At 35.0% G+C, this 14987-nt stretch overlaps 2 protein-coding genes across 12 annotated transcripts in view; one reads left to right on the forward strand and one right to left on the reverse strand.

The window, feature by feature from the left end:
- Positions 1 to 237: 237 nt before the first annotated feature.
- Art3 (arginine methyltransferase 3) lies at positions 238 to 2084 on the forward strand. Its single transcript, XM_028178377.2, has one exon. It carries the CDS (start codon positions 368 to 370, stop codon positions 1922 to 1924), a length of 1557 nt encoding a protein of 518 aa, XP_028034178.2. The 5' UTR covers positions 238 to 367; the 3' UTR covers positions 1925 to 2084.
- Pde1c (Phosphodiesterase 1c) overlaps positions 252 to 14987 on the reverse strand; it is a 474080-nt gene continuing 459344 nt past the window's right edge. For all 11 annotated transcript variants that reach the window (XM_089727139.1, XM_089727137.1, XM_089727129.1 and 8 more), the window contains 5 exons: positions 14700 to 14869; positions 8538 to 8763; positions 7560 to 7833; positions 6986 to 7078; positions 252 to 6398 (listed from right to left, as the gene is read on the reverse strand). In XM_089727139.1, coding sequence (XP_089583265.1) covers positions 6331 to 6398; positions 6986 to 7078; positions 7560 to 7833; positions 8538 to 8763; positions 14700 to 14869 — 831 coding nt within the window. In that variant the 3' untranslated portion in view covers positions 252 to 6330. The remainder of the gene's footprint in view (positions 6399 to 6985; positions 7079 to 7559; positions 7834 to 8537; positions 8764 to 14699; positions 14870 to 14987) is intronic.

Here is a 14987-nt window from a genome sequence, read left to right on the forward strand (position 1 = left end):
ATAATCGCTGAAGAACACTTTTCTATTTTCTAAAAATTCAAATGAACTCATCAATATTTTATAATATTACTAAGAGGTTAATTCTTAATATGGTGTTGCTTTATCTCTTTTTCTTTAATTTCATTTCGTTTTACTTTCTTTTTACATAACAAACAAGGCTTCGGTCTTTGTTATAAAAACTTCATGTATGTGCAACATTCCCTTTGCCGATTTAATGAACAAATCAACAAACAATTTGAATGTCTAATGTCAATGTCAATATTCACATGCTGCCGATTGGGGAATAAATTTTATTTCAAGAAGAGTTTCCCATTGATTTTACGCTGAACATATACGTGTTGTCCGTAATTCAATATAATTTTTAATTATGTCGGATGTACCAGATCTTAGTAGTGACGAAGAGCATTTTGACGAGGAAGAATGGCAAGAAATGGAAACCAGTAACGTGTCGGTAACATGCTTGTTTTGTTCAGAGCTGATTTCTTCTGTGGAAGAAGCTTTGGCCCACTGTGAAACTTCGCATAAATTCTCTTTAAGTATTCTAAAGCTCAAGTTTAATATGGACTGTTATTCATACATAAAAATGATAAACTACATAAAGACAAACAAGCCAACTGCTGAAGAAGTTATGAAAATTAAGCACCCGCCTTGGAACGACGACAAGTATTTGAAACCTGTTGAGAATGACGAATGGCTCACATTCGACTTCGATTCTGTATCTGAAAAACCTAATTCCCCCAAAACATACCATGCCAATGTTGAGAATGGTGTTGTTACTCTTTCTCAGGGACATTTTACTGAATTACAAAAAACCATACAAACATTGAGCGAACAGTTAAGTGAGAGTCAAACTCATCTGCAAATGGCCAAGGAGGATATAAACAAAATGCAAGATTCAATGAAAACATTAGTTGAAGGTGGTCAGTCCTCAAGTTGTGAAGTAAAAAATAAAACAAGTTGTGTTGCGAGTATTCCTATAGAGTGTGACGAAGGATACTTTAACACTTATGCACACTTCGGAATTCATTACGATATGCTCTCAGATAAAGTACGAACAGAAACATATCGTGATGCCATATTAAAAAATAAAGAAACCTTAAGAGAGAAGACTGTACTTGATCTTGGTTGTGGCACAGGAATACTGTCAATGTTTGCTGCATTAGCGGGTGCCAAAAAAATTTATGCCTTAGACCAATCTGATATAATATACCATGCAATGGATATAATAACAGAAAACAATTTACAAAATGTAATAAAGACAATTAAAGGTAGACTGGAAGAAACAAAACTTGAAGAAAAAGTTGATGTATTAGTTTCTGAGTGGATGGGATACTTCTTATTATTTGAAGGAATGCTGGATAGTGTAATATATGCCAGAGATAACTGTTTGAAGTCAGGTGGTTTGTTAATGCCTAATAGATGTAGCATAAGTATTGTAGCAAATGGTGATGTTGATACACACAAGAAGCTAATAGATTTTTGGTCTGATGTTTATGGTTTTAAAATGAACTGTATGAAATCTGAAGTAGTAAGAGAGGCCAGTATAGACGTAGTTGCATCCAAATATATATTGTCTCAACCATATGTTATAAATGAAATAGACATTAGTACTTGTGATACTACTGTAATGGATTTTACATCAGAATTTAAATTGGAGATTCTAAGGGATGGTTATTTGACATCTTTAGTAGGATATTTTGATACGTTTTTTGATCTGCCCAATAGTGTGTCATTTTCAACAGGTCCTCATTCAACACCTACACACTGGAAACAAACTGTATTTTATTTAAGAGATTGTAAAGAGGTTAAACAAGGCAGTGTTATAACTGGCACCATAATTTGTAATAGGCAAAAAACAGATGTCCGAGCATTATCTGTGCAGATAGAGATATTTGGAAAAAATCACAAATATATACTAAGTTAGAAAATACTAATAAAAGTGTCTATTGTAATTTTCGTAATATTAATAAATGCCACCAATTTTTTTTATTAAAATAAATTAAGACAGTTAACTTTGATAATACAGTTTGATATTTCATTTAGAAATTAATTGGTGATAATGGTTCAATATATTTACTGAAAAATTATTTTGTAGTATTTCAATCAGCTGAGTTTTTTGAAAGATTAATTTAATTTTTTTTTGTTTTATTAGTCTATATTGCTTTTGTAGGCAATTGAGAATGGCATCGTGTGCATCAGCACCTGATGGTTAGTAGTCACCGTTGCTCATAAACATCAGCATATCCAGGGGCCCAGCAAAGCTGCTGCCCACTGCTGAGGACTTTGCTAACTTCGTTTGATGAAGGACATATCATCAGTGGTCAGGAAATACTTAAGGGGAGTTCATTCCAGTCAGATGGTACATGGTAAAAAGTTTTCTTGACATACTGTGGATAAATGCAAGGTTCTGGATAATATGGACAAATTCAGCTCTGTTAATGGGAAGTGTGATAGTAAAAAGGAGAAGAATGGATCACTGGATGTTTCTTCAGAGTACGTCCCGTGGGGGCATGTGATACAGAATAAGAGAGAAGTGAAGTTCCTCTATAGACCCAGATGTTCAAAACAATCTGTGTTATTTTTAATTCACATCAACAGATAAGGAAAGTTTTATTTTTTATTGTCAGTAATTAAAAATACATATGGTGTTAAGTTGCAATGACTGATCATTTAGTTGAAATCTGATCAGCCTTGCATTAATGATTGCAGTTTTTAAGGAAGTTAAATAAAAAAAAAGTTTTCTACGAAAAATGTTTATTTTATACAATAATATGATAAAGTTACACATAAATAAAAGTTGTTCTTTTTATTATTTACACAAAGACGAACCTACCGTTCTACTAAACTTAGTACATGAGATTTCAAAGATTTAAAATACGTTACATTAAAAGTGACATTGTTAGTGGGTAAATAAATTCATGTAAGTACATAGTGAATACCTAAATTGCGGAATACAGTCTCCTATTATAAATTCTATATGATTTAAACCAAGCCGCAGCACAGCGAATATAGAAAAAATACAGTGAAAAAACTTATGCATAATAATTATATAGTGTTGATTATTCATGTGGACGCGTAAGACCGACCCTGAACTGGGAAGAATGTCAAAAAATACTGAAAGATCTGTGGACAATTGCGTTTGTGATTTTTTAGAAATTAATTTTTAAAGACATTGTTGCCGAGGAAGAGGAGGCACGCTATGGTGTAAATGAAAAATGAACGTTTTATTATTTTTGTTTTAGATTGTATTTTAAAATAACGGCTGTGATGATACACAGGTACAGTAGGCGCGCGAGTTCATGTCCATCCTGAGGAATGCACTACCTGTGACCTAGTTAATTATGGTAATGTCGATAATAACTACCGATTTAGTCAACAGCTGTCAATTTGGTTTAATGTAACTAGGTCATTTTGCAAATTATAAAATAAATGTGATAAGTAATTACTTATTTACTTCTAATAGAGAAAAATATTTTATAAATTCCAATTCAATTACTATCAGATGAAAAGACAACCGACAGATCAGAGTCCGAATCAGTGTAGGTTTTTTTCTACCTGAACTTGTTGGAAGCGGAGTAGTCATGACTTATTCACCATGAAATAACACAATAGCGTTAGCGTAAATTTTCGGTATCGATAAGCGCGCGTCACAACTGTCAAAGACAATACTAGACTAGGCTCCCGATGGACATGAAATCGCGCGTATACTGTACACGGGTAAGTTTGTTAGCATTGAAGTGTGTGTGGTGGCAGTGGTACTGCTTGACCGCATTTTGTTTTGTTGGCAGTATTGTGCGCATAGACAGACATAAATATTCAATGGGACCTATTGACAAAAATCAGTGTTATTCCATGGTCCCTAATCAAGTTTATGTTACGGAAATAAATTTTCATTTATTATTATATATTATATTATATTATTAGATTACGTATACATATATAGGGATTATTATTTCATTATTCTCCTAACTAAAAAAGAAACATGAATTCACGTTTTTCATAGTCATTGATTTGTCAATATTTATAATTTATTGTAGATACCTAGGTAGGTACTGAAATTTTTTACATAATGATATTACGATTATTTATCGTGTGTGCAAAGTCGATTGAAAACCACAGTAGGTACATTCAGTATTTTTCGCCATACCTCCTGGTTTTAGACTGGTCATCTTGAAAAATACCCCACCGCTGACTTCATAACCATTATTTTTTAAAATAGCATGACCACTAAACATCTAACAATTGGGTGTATCTGCATCTTAAATTGATTTTGTTTAAGACTACGTACATATCATAATTTAAAACTGCCCTAAATACGGACATTACAACTAAAACACTTAAGTCGGAATGTTCGAGTCACATTCAGAAATATTTTTACAAAAGATCAACAGAATTACGTGTCTTCCAATACAACACGGTTAACATAGTAATCTATATAGTACTATAGCAAGCTATTTATACAGAAACATCAATAAACGTTTACATAAGGCTCAGTATATACTATCAACTACATTTTATAAAGCTATATCCCCAATTAAAATGGCTTTACCAGAAATACACACATCAATGAATTATTATTTCGAATACGTTTACATAATTTTTAATCTATTAAGGTTACATAGACTAATTTTGCTCTAAATGTTTTTTTTTTTTCAAAATAGACGATAAATATTTAAAAAAATTCAATATTATCTACGGTAAGCGTCACCAGTTGACATATAATATATCAATACTTTCCCTGAAATAAATAGGGACCTAATATTTTATGTGATTATGGCGTTATTTTCTGATATTCAATGAGAATGGTCCCACGTGTGTACCAGGAAAACTAGGCCTCAGACGATATTGTGTTTTTAAGTTTTAAATTTTGGCAATTGTTTTTCCCTAAAATCTTATCGTTTGTTTCAATATAAATTCAATATTTTATTAATAGGTATCTACCACGCATTAGGTCGCACGCGAAGGACGGCAAAAATAGCTAGAGTCCTCCATATTTTGCTATATCTTTTGTGCACCCTTACCTAATTTGAAGCCAATCAGTCGAATATATTTCTTAAGTTTCATAGGACAAAACTCACTTTGAGAAGGAGCTGTTTCTGAAAAAAGTATCGAGTATATTTCAAACTACATCTATATCAGTTAATTGTAAAATAAGTAGCAAAGGTGTTGTTTCGAAATACAATGATATAATTTAAAGTATCTATAGATATAATAATAATAGGTAACGTCTATCTACTTAACGTCTAGTATTTGAGATGGCGTTATTACCTAAAACATAATTAATATTAATAAATAACATTTGGTCAGGAATATCAAGACTCCAATTTAATCGGAAACATTAAAATTAATAAGCGTATTTTTCATATGGGTTAAGATTTATAACTAACATTAAGCTACACAATTGTTAGAATACATTATGAGTTTTATGAACGATTATAAATTATTATTTGAATGAAGAGTGCCTCAGTGCTCACTACATTATTTGCTCCGTCACCAGCATCTGATATTTTTTATCATTAATAAGTTAAAACATTAAAATCTAAATACAAACGATTAGCTACTGATCATTTTCTATATATTTATTAGAGCAAAGCATTTTGATTCTTTTTCTGAAAAAATTCTAAACTTTATGCGTTTATCGTGGGAAATATTTTAAGCTATCGCACTTATACTCATGTTGGAGGAAGACAAACGTTCCCGAATACAAAAAGAAGGTCTTTGTATCATTTTTGATATGGTCATAATTAAAAATCGCGATCAAATTAAATGCCGAGTATTGAAGTTTTTTTTAATATACCCGCGCAATATAATCCATCTGTCGCACGGGGCAAAGAACTCTAGTGACGCCAAAAAGTTCACTTTCGATTACTGGTTAGTAAAATTTGACCTTACTAAAACGAACTATGTTTGTGGTTTTCAGGTTTTGGCTAGGTAGGAGAAAGAGAAGGAAAAAATGCTTTCCTTATTTAATTTCGGGAGCGGTTATCTTCCGTCCTATATTAAAATTTCTCAACGAAGCTCTAAAACTTAAACGCTAGAATGGGTCTTAGCATTAAATATACTAATGGCATTCACCGCTCAGCGGGATTTCGCCTTTCCGATTCGCTCACTATGTTGTCTTCCACATAGATAAATACACCTACGTCCTACACATTTAAACGCATTGTGCTATCGAATCACATTTGTGCGTTATTAAAACGTCAATTACAAGAGCAACGAACATAAAGCGTCTTTGCACACTCAAGCACAGGTCCTTTACTATTTTTTCAATAGCGTTTTTAGCATGTTCGAACAACTAGTTCTAACGCTATTTACAAATGTGGCTAAATATTATTCTTCTGGTGGAGGCTGAACCTCTATGTTCTCCTCCTGCTCCTGGTTGGCCCGGGCCTCGGCGTCTGGATATTAACAGTATATTTTGTAGACAGTTGTTTGTCAAAGGCTTAGGTATCTAAGGTGTGTCTTAAGATCTGTCTTTACTTAATTGTGACACCGCTGCGCAAATATATTTTCAGGCTTTTCTCAATTAACTAGAGAGAATTATTTAAAAAAGTCATGTATGTTTAAACTAGAAAAATAAACTTAGAACACAAATATTAAACACACAATATCTTTCGGTAATCTCATCAGCAGCCCTTAGTCATCCAATTCTGGACATAGGCCTCTCTCAATTTGTACCAGTGAACCCTGGCTTCGGCTTTCCTCATTAATTTCTGGTAGCCCACTCTTCGCAAGTCATCGTTCCACCTAGTTACAGTAGGGATGACCCACTACAATTGCCAGTGCGTGGACTTCACTCAAGAATCGTCTGCTTCACCGACCGTCAGTATTAATACTTATCATCTCAAAATCTTAGTCGATCTTCTTATTAATTTTAATTTTCGAAACATAAATCAAAAGCATACTTTTTAACCATTCGAAATGGTCAGGCTGCTGAATGAACTAGGTAGGCAGGAGAAAGAGAGAAAGAGGGAGTTTTAGTTACCTTTAGTAGCCTGCTCCTTCCATATCTTCTTATTGTCGCTGAGACAGGTAATCCAAGGTTTCCTTATCTTGAATTTGTTAACACTCTCGGCGCCTGTAATGTTTACTAAATTTGTAAATTGCCAGTTGCTGTTTTTTTGTAATCGAACATACAACGGCCATAAATGTGGTATAATGATTTGTTGTTTCCTATTGCTCAAATAAAAGGATTCACCACATAAGAGAAGTGCAGGATAGTTTTGCGATTGTCGTTCTACCAAGGACCAAGTATTTCCTTTGTAAGCACAAAATAAGTTGAACCGAGAGTCGGTTTATCCGTTCGACTTTTTTCCACCAGGAAGATTTCATGGGTTCGGTTTGAAGAGTGGTATTGATGGGCTTTTGACCTTTTTAACACGCTTTTCATTTTTTTTATTTGAAAAACTATTGTACCTACTAGATCATCTTTCATGTTGATCATCAGGGTTGTTTATGGTGAAACCCCAAGAAACTTTACCACCAAAATTATACCAAAGAGTACCGAAACGGAACTTCGAAGTTAGAACACCTGGATATTTTGTATCTATTTTACTTACCCGAATTTTCATCAATAGTCGGTTCAGTCGCTGCGTTAGTTCCAGATTTATTGCCGGAGTGCAGAGGCCCCAAGATACATTCCAGCATGTCTGCACAAACTCCCATGCTGGGCTCCACGATGAACTCAATGAAACCAATTTGGGATTCCGCCACCAGAGTATTATTTCTGTCGCAGAGCGGACTAAAGGGCAGACCAAGGTCTCGTTCTTTGTCACCTTGGAGGAAAAACTCATCCAAGAGACTCATTGTCCATCGGTGGTGGAGATCCCATCTCTGTAACATTGAAGGCGTGTATGGGGTATTAAGAAAATTTAAGTATTTGGTTTGGTAAACTACTAGCCGTACTCGCCCGCTTCGCTGGGCATTTAAAATTAACATTATTATTTATTGTCATTATTATTAGGGAGTCCAACACTCATGTAAATATTAACCTATCCATTAAGTACCTGTATTTTCTATATGGATACCAAGTTTCAAGTCAATCGGATGCATATTTTAGTAGTTATAACGGAACATCCGTAAAAACCACTGTAGATTTATATATTAGTATAGATATAGATAATGCTATAATGTTCTCTTTAGTCGTGCTATTAGACGATATTATGTGTATGGAGTGACAGCGTCTTCGAGTTATTAATATCAACAATAACTACACCTATTTAAGTAAGCTTATTTTCTTTATTATTCTTTTTCTTTATTATTTCTATATTAACTTTCTCACGAAAACAAATTTTATAATTCCTAGGCACGGTAATGACAAACTGATGACCGATCGCAGAAGAAGAAAAACCAAACTACTCCATGAATGTGTGAATGTAAAGTTGTTTAAACTCCATCACTGCGAGAAGAGAGAAAAAAAATCTTTTTTTTTTTCGCTCGTGTCAGCATATTGCAATGAAATAGAAGACCGAGACCTTTATTCGGTATCTATTATAGTTTATTTCCAAAGTATTTCCATAAAAAAACGTGATATTTACCTTAGCAGGGTGCGAAATGTCGCAGCAATGGAGCACCAGAGATGTAGCCTTCGATTTGTCTATGGTTGGCTCTGCGAGGGACAGAAGCGATCTCATGTTCTTCAGTTGCTGGAAGTGGAAGGACATGTCGGTCGCCAGCACCATATCGATCACAAGCGTACGAAATTCGCGAAACTCATCCCGGGATAGATTCTGGAGTATATTGTATTCTTCTTCGCGCATTAACCTGGAATTCAAGAAGATTACCTTAGCTTGATCTTATATAAATTGTTGTAACGAAGTTTCTTATGGGACGACGCGGAGGGGTACCCTAACCGGGAAGAAACGTCCGTAACGTAAGATTTTTATTAGTAATGTACACAGTGTACGACTTAACTTTGTATAACGTACAAAAAATAACATATTTTTTATCATTAATTGACCACGATCTCAGACCGTTCGTTTGCGCAATACACTGACCCTTATGCAAACAACCGCGAATGAAGTGTACCACAATAAGTTCGCACGTTGGGCGAACGGGCGTGGGTTGTTGTGAAACCGCCAGTTTTATTTTCTTTATACCTCGAATAGAACTTAAAATTAATATTTTTATAATAAGGAACTTCGTTCCTATCCGGTGTCCCACGACACCACACATCTTTTTTTTTGAGTGCATATCATATTCTATAATAGCTGTTTCCCACTATATCGCTTGCGTTGACTACGCTTTATTCGCGTAGGTTGAGATCTGTGTTCAGCATTGGGATGAAAGGTGTCCTATATTTTTCCCAGGGCCTAAAATATTTCCAAGCTATATTTAATTTGGTCAAAGTTTATTTTGGGCGGAGCTTGGACGTAAAAACGTAACGTAGATAGAGCTAGGTACTATCGTATTAATCATATTTTGATACTAGCGGGCCCGACAGACGTACAGTACAAACGTCTTAATTTATTTATTTTTTTAGGTAGTGCGCCGAATTATGTATCTAAACCATTCTCGGATTCACGGTAACACACAGAAAAAATGTCATTAAAATTCAAATTAAAAATTTTAATAATACGATAAAGATATAACAATGCCGGTAGTGAATGTTCCCGAGGAAGTTGTATTTAATAAATAGTCAATTTTATAATAATGAATATTTTATTTCACAAAGCATTCCTTGCATTGAGATAAACAATGTACCAGATAATTGGAGAAACCGATTCTGTAATTACGTTGAGAAGCGCACATAGACTTCTAAAAAAATATATTTTTTGCTTTCTTAACGCGGACCGCCCTGAATTGCCTTATCAAATAACATAATTTGGACCCAACATTGTATAACGAAAGAAACGGGTAACTAAGTCGAAAAGTTTGTGTTCAATCATCCAGCCCATACACACTAAAACGTGAAAGTTGTCTATCCCGACAAATTACATCGAAGTTTTCATTTATTTTTAACGCGTAGAAGACGTAGAGAAATAGGCAGTGTGGCAGTATCAGTGTGCTTAGTGCGAGTTTTTTAACGTTCTCGATAGCGTAAAAGTTAACTCCAATTTGTATGCAGTTGGAACAGCGCCCCTGGCGGAAAACATAGGGTAACGTTACAACTCCATACAAATTTAAGTTAACTTTTACGCTATCGAGAACGTTATAAAACCCGCACTAAGCACACTGACCCATGCGGTCAGACAACACGAAATCAGTTTAGGAAATAGGAGGATCATTTGGAAAGTTGTTGGAAAAAATAGATCAATAGAGCAATGAGAATACCTACTAGTTTTATAACTATTCGCCCAGTATTAAAACTATTGAAACTTTGACGGTTAATGGCTCGGACGTGGTTTCGTCCCGGGCTAATTGGATTCTATCTAGTTCTGTATACGAACTGGATCGATAAAACTATTCCAATATAGTTTAAAACAACTTAGAGTCGTTTATGATAAGCATTGTGGACGTTAAAAGAAAAACAACGCATGGATTGTTTCCAATATTTCATTGCTTGAATTTAAAAGATCACGTTTCTTATCGCTACGAATTTACGAGTAGTCTGTATTTACTGTCGTTTTACGGTACCCCCTGCCATTTTTTATATTTCACAACAAGCCGCCAATCACCTATCCGATTAAGTGGGATTTTCAACGCTCGACGTTTGTTTATAAGAACGATATTCGAATCTCTAGGGAAATCATGTCATAACATAACGAGATCCTAGCTTTCGGCTTATTTTATTTGGGTGAAAAAAAATTTCGTATAACCATCGCCCTTTTCATCTTTTCCATTTTTTGTTCTTTTAAAATATTTTTTAGGGATATTTGTTGCCATGGAAACGTTTGTATGCTTTCCTTAGTTATATAGATTTTTAGAACGCTTTTCTCTCAGAAATGGTTTTGTTAATTTACTATTAAGTGTAGTTTTGTAATTCAGCGAAGTAAGTTTCTTACTGAAAAGTTTCTTTTTCTGGGAACAAAATAACGTTTTGTTGAATTAATTGACGAATTGAAGTCACCATGTGATTTGGAATTTCTATATTTTTTTATTCGAGATCAGAATAGATCGGATTGTCATTACTCAAGCAATAGAAATTGATAGATTAGTGTTGCCGATCTATGCGTTAAATGCATTTTATCTAATGATATCTATGCACCACATTTTTTACAGTTAAGAGAAAATTATAGCGGATCGTAACGTCAAAAATAAGTCTCTTATTCCATTCATTCATTGAAAAACGAACACAACAATATGAAACGAATGGCACGGTGGTATTTGATTAAAATGTCGCCGCTTTTGTGCACGTTTTCACCCGAGAACTACGGTTTTATTCATTGTTTTGTTGATTTTTAATTAGTATCTGCCCAATTATTCGTTCCGTGATAAGAGTTAGCTGTAGCATATTTAAAAAAAACAGGATATGTATGTATGAGGATGTAATAATATGGAAGAAAAAGAGGAGCTCAGTGTTTTAAACTCGGAACTAGTAGTTCTATATTAGAAAAATAGAGACAATTAAACTCTAAAGTATTATTGCTATCTGTATTTCATTGTATGCTATTTATTTACAATATAATAAAATATGTTAATGGTATGTAAAAATATTTAAAAAAAGGCGAGGTTAAGCCATACGGGTTTTAATTACAACAAAACAATCTTTCTTGTTGTATGTTCATTAATTAGTTTGTACTCATAAACCTCACTTAGATAACATTGATTGATTGAGTGAGACATTGCATAGCCAAAGCATTTATTATTGAAGAGCTAATCCTCGATTTAAAAATAATCCTCCAAAACCCTATAGGTGGTCTTTGGAGGATTATTTTTAAATCGCGTCCACACAATGATGAAAGATTTTGACGACGATTTTTATGAAGAATAAATATTTTTACTGACGAGGTGACGCCATTTTGAAATTATGTCAAAAAAAAGGAAATGCTTATTGTTAATTTCAAAACTTTTCTTCATTGCGTATACAGGTGAATGAGCCCACCTAATGTTAAGTGGTTAGGTTACCGGACTACAAGACTTCACAACTTGAACGCCGTCATTTTGAGGCTTGAGGTCAATTGTTTAGTAATTACGCATAATAAAATTTGTGCGGGTTTGATTTTAATTACACGATGTTATTCATTCATCGTGGAAATGTATTAAATATGTATATAAATATTTTATTAGAAACATTAGTATCTGCTTGTGGGATTCGAACGCCTACTTATATTGATAAAAAGTATCACAAAATTTCGTAACTTCAAAATATTCAAAACATTTGTCTAGGGTTAAATGTGGTAACCCTACAAGCGGGAGATAGCGGTTTCCTCAAGGTTTAATATTTTTAATATCCAACAGTATTGTGACCTGAGCTCATAATAATATATTCTGTTACTGAGCAACCTTTCTCTTGCACGTTCCCGCAATAAGACTTGTTAGAAAATAGTTTAATATTTTTCTCCTTTGTGGTGGAGAAAATATTTTGCGAAGTGAACACGGGAAATTCTTTTTGAAACTACCGAGGACTTTGATTAGAGAAATATATTTTTGATTTTGTTTACTTTTACGTATGTTAAGTGATCAATACCAACTAGTTTCTATCCAGTTGCCATGTTTATAAATGCTCTTTATTTTTTGGCATTACAGGCAACGTGTTCAATTTCTGAACGTCAAAATGTCAGCGAGCGACGTCCGCCATGACACCAACTCTTTTTCGCCAGAGCGACGCATCGATTTTATATTTCTTTTCTATTAGGTATTTGATTTGTTGCTCTTGGCAGCTGGAAAACGCAGCACAACGTCTGCCCTAAAATACATCTGGTCTTGTCCCTGGACTTCGGTTCCCTCTGTATTTTGTGCCGTATGTTCCATGGGGAGTGCTCTGAGGAATTGGTCGAGATGCTACCGTCATCTCGTTTTTACCATCGCACCGCCCGCCACCGGAGTAGAGTTCATCCATAATACCTGCAGCCACTGCGGTCATCCACAGTGCGTTTCCAGAGGTCTTTTTTACCACGTACTATCCGGCTATGGAATGAGCTCCTCTCCACGCTGTTTTCCGAGCGCTATGACATGTCCTTCTTCAAACGAGGCTTGTGGAGAGTATTAAGCGGTAGACAGCGGCTTGGCTCTGTCCTTGGCATTGCTGAAGTCCATGGGCGACGGTAACCACTCACCATCAGGTGAGTCATACGCTATTAGTGCACAAAGGCCGCGGTACGCGAAGAATGGCGACGTCTGGTAAAGCGCACTGCCACCCGAAGTGATTACCACGACTACTCTGCCAAGAGTGCATACGACTGAGAAGAATGACATGTCTTTCTTGAAAAGATCCTTGTGGAGAGTATTACACTGTATGCAGCGATTTGGCTCTGCCCCTAGTATTGCTGATGTCCATGAGCGACGGTAACCACTCACCATCAGGCGGGCTGTATGCTCGTCTGCCTACATGGGCAATAAAGAAAACAGAAACCCCACTTAATTTATATATCTAAGCTATTATATTGTGTTAATCAAAATCAATGATTATTTCACTATTTATGACATAACATGTATCATTCTAACGCAACACAGTTTGCAGATCTTCAACTCATTTTCAACACAATCATGTTACACATGAACTGGCACTTTGTGGCTTCCAAATAAACTATGTATTACTATGTAGGTAGCATCGTTATTAAAATGTAGCGAAATTAACTTCCGAATTGGCTCTAGTTTCAAAATTGGATTCAGAAACTTTGTATATAAAACGAATACTTCAAACCTAGTTATTTAATGTGTTTTGTTCGCGTCTTTTTACTGTCGCTAGCGACGTTTCGGTCAAATACTGTCAATATTAAATATTCTTTAAATGAAGTGACAGTTAGATTGAGGAGTTAGCGCTGCTAAATAATAAAAGCTATCAGAATATATTCGTTAAATTAACTTTAAAGACAATTAAGTAAGGACTAAATTCTGATGTACTATTAACTATGTATAAATTTTTATACATAAATCTCGATCTTACAACCGTAGTGTTAAAGATGAAATTGACATATCGAGTGCAGTTGAGTACTTTTAAATTCCTGGAAAATTTATCGCTATTTCTTAATAAAAACGATCAACAGACAATTTAACGGCCGTCTGGTGTAGTGGTAAGTGACGTGGTCACTACACAAGGGGGCCGCGGGTTCGAACCCCGCCAAGGGAAGATATATGTATGATAAATATAAAATGTCTTTTCCAGGGTTATGGATGTATATTAAATATATGTATGTGTATAATAAAAATCTTACATTTATTTCCGTTATCTGGTATCTGTAACACAAGTTCTTTACGAACTTAGCACAGGACCAGTTAACGTGGCGTCATTGTTAGTAATTTTTTTTTTTTAATTATTATTATTATGTATTAATTGTTTTCACAAAAACTCCAGTCGACAATTCCAATTAAGTCTTAGAATGAACTATCATAAGGATTATAATCGACTGTACGACCAAAGATAATTCACATAAATACGTCCTTGAACCCGATTCCGATCCGGTAGTAGATTCATTTTCGGAGCAATTGCTCTTGAGTTGTTAGGTCTCCTTCGGAGGCGCTCGGGCAGTTGTTAGCAAATCCTACCCCTCCTGGCTGAGCCTTTGCTCGCCCACCTGTCTTGGTGAAGCTGGAAAGGCCTCCAGGCCACCAGTAATCTCTCAATCATAAAAAAAAAGTCCTTGAATAGAGTAAAATACCTGAAGGCGGCGCTGATGTGATGGTTCTCCAGCACGGCCCTGTCGTTGTAGAGCAGGGCGGTGTCCGAGCCGGACATCACGTGGAAGTTGTTTGTCGTGCCCGTGTGCTCGTAGTCGTGGACCACAGCGGCTACCAGCGTCGCGAAGATCTCCAGGTCCGAGAGCCAGTTCTGAGAATGGAAATTAGAAATTACAATAGCCAATTGGTTTTGTCGTTTCGTTAATTTGTCACATTAACCGCGATTAAAATGCTCATTGTTTATAAGATCTGGTTATAAAAAAAGAATA

Source organism: Bombyx mandarina, chromosome 04 (assembly GCF_030267445.1).
Source record: "Bombyx mandarina strain Sakado chromosome 04, ASM3026744v2".
Taxonomy (NCBI): domain Eukaryota; kingdom Metazoa; phylum Arthropoda; class Insecta; order Lepidoptera; family Bombycidae; genus Bombyx; species Bombyx mandarina.

What these genes read in the sequence shown, in the direction of transcription:
- Art3 (XM_028178377.2), top strand. Translation starts at nt 368, where the DNA reads ATGTCGGATGTACCAGATCTTAGTAGTGACGAAGAGCATTTTGACGAG.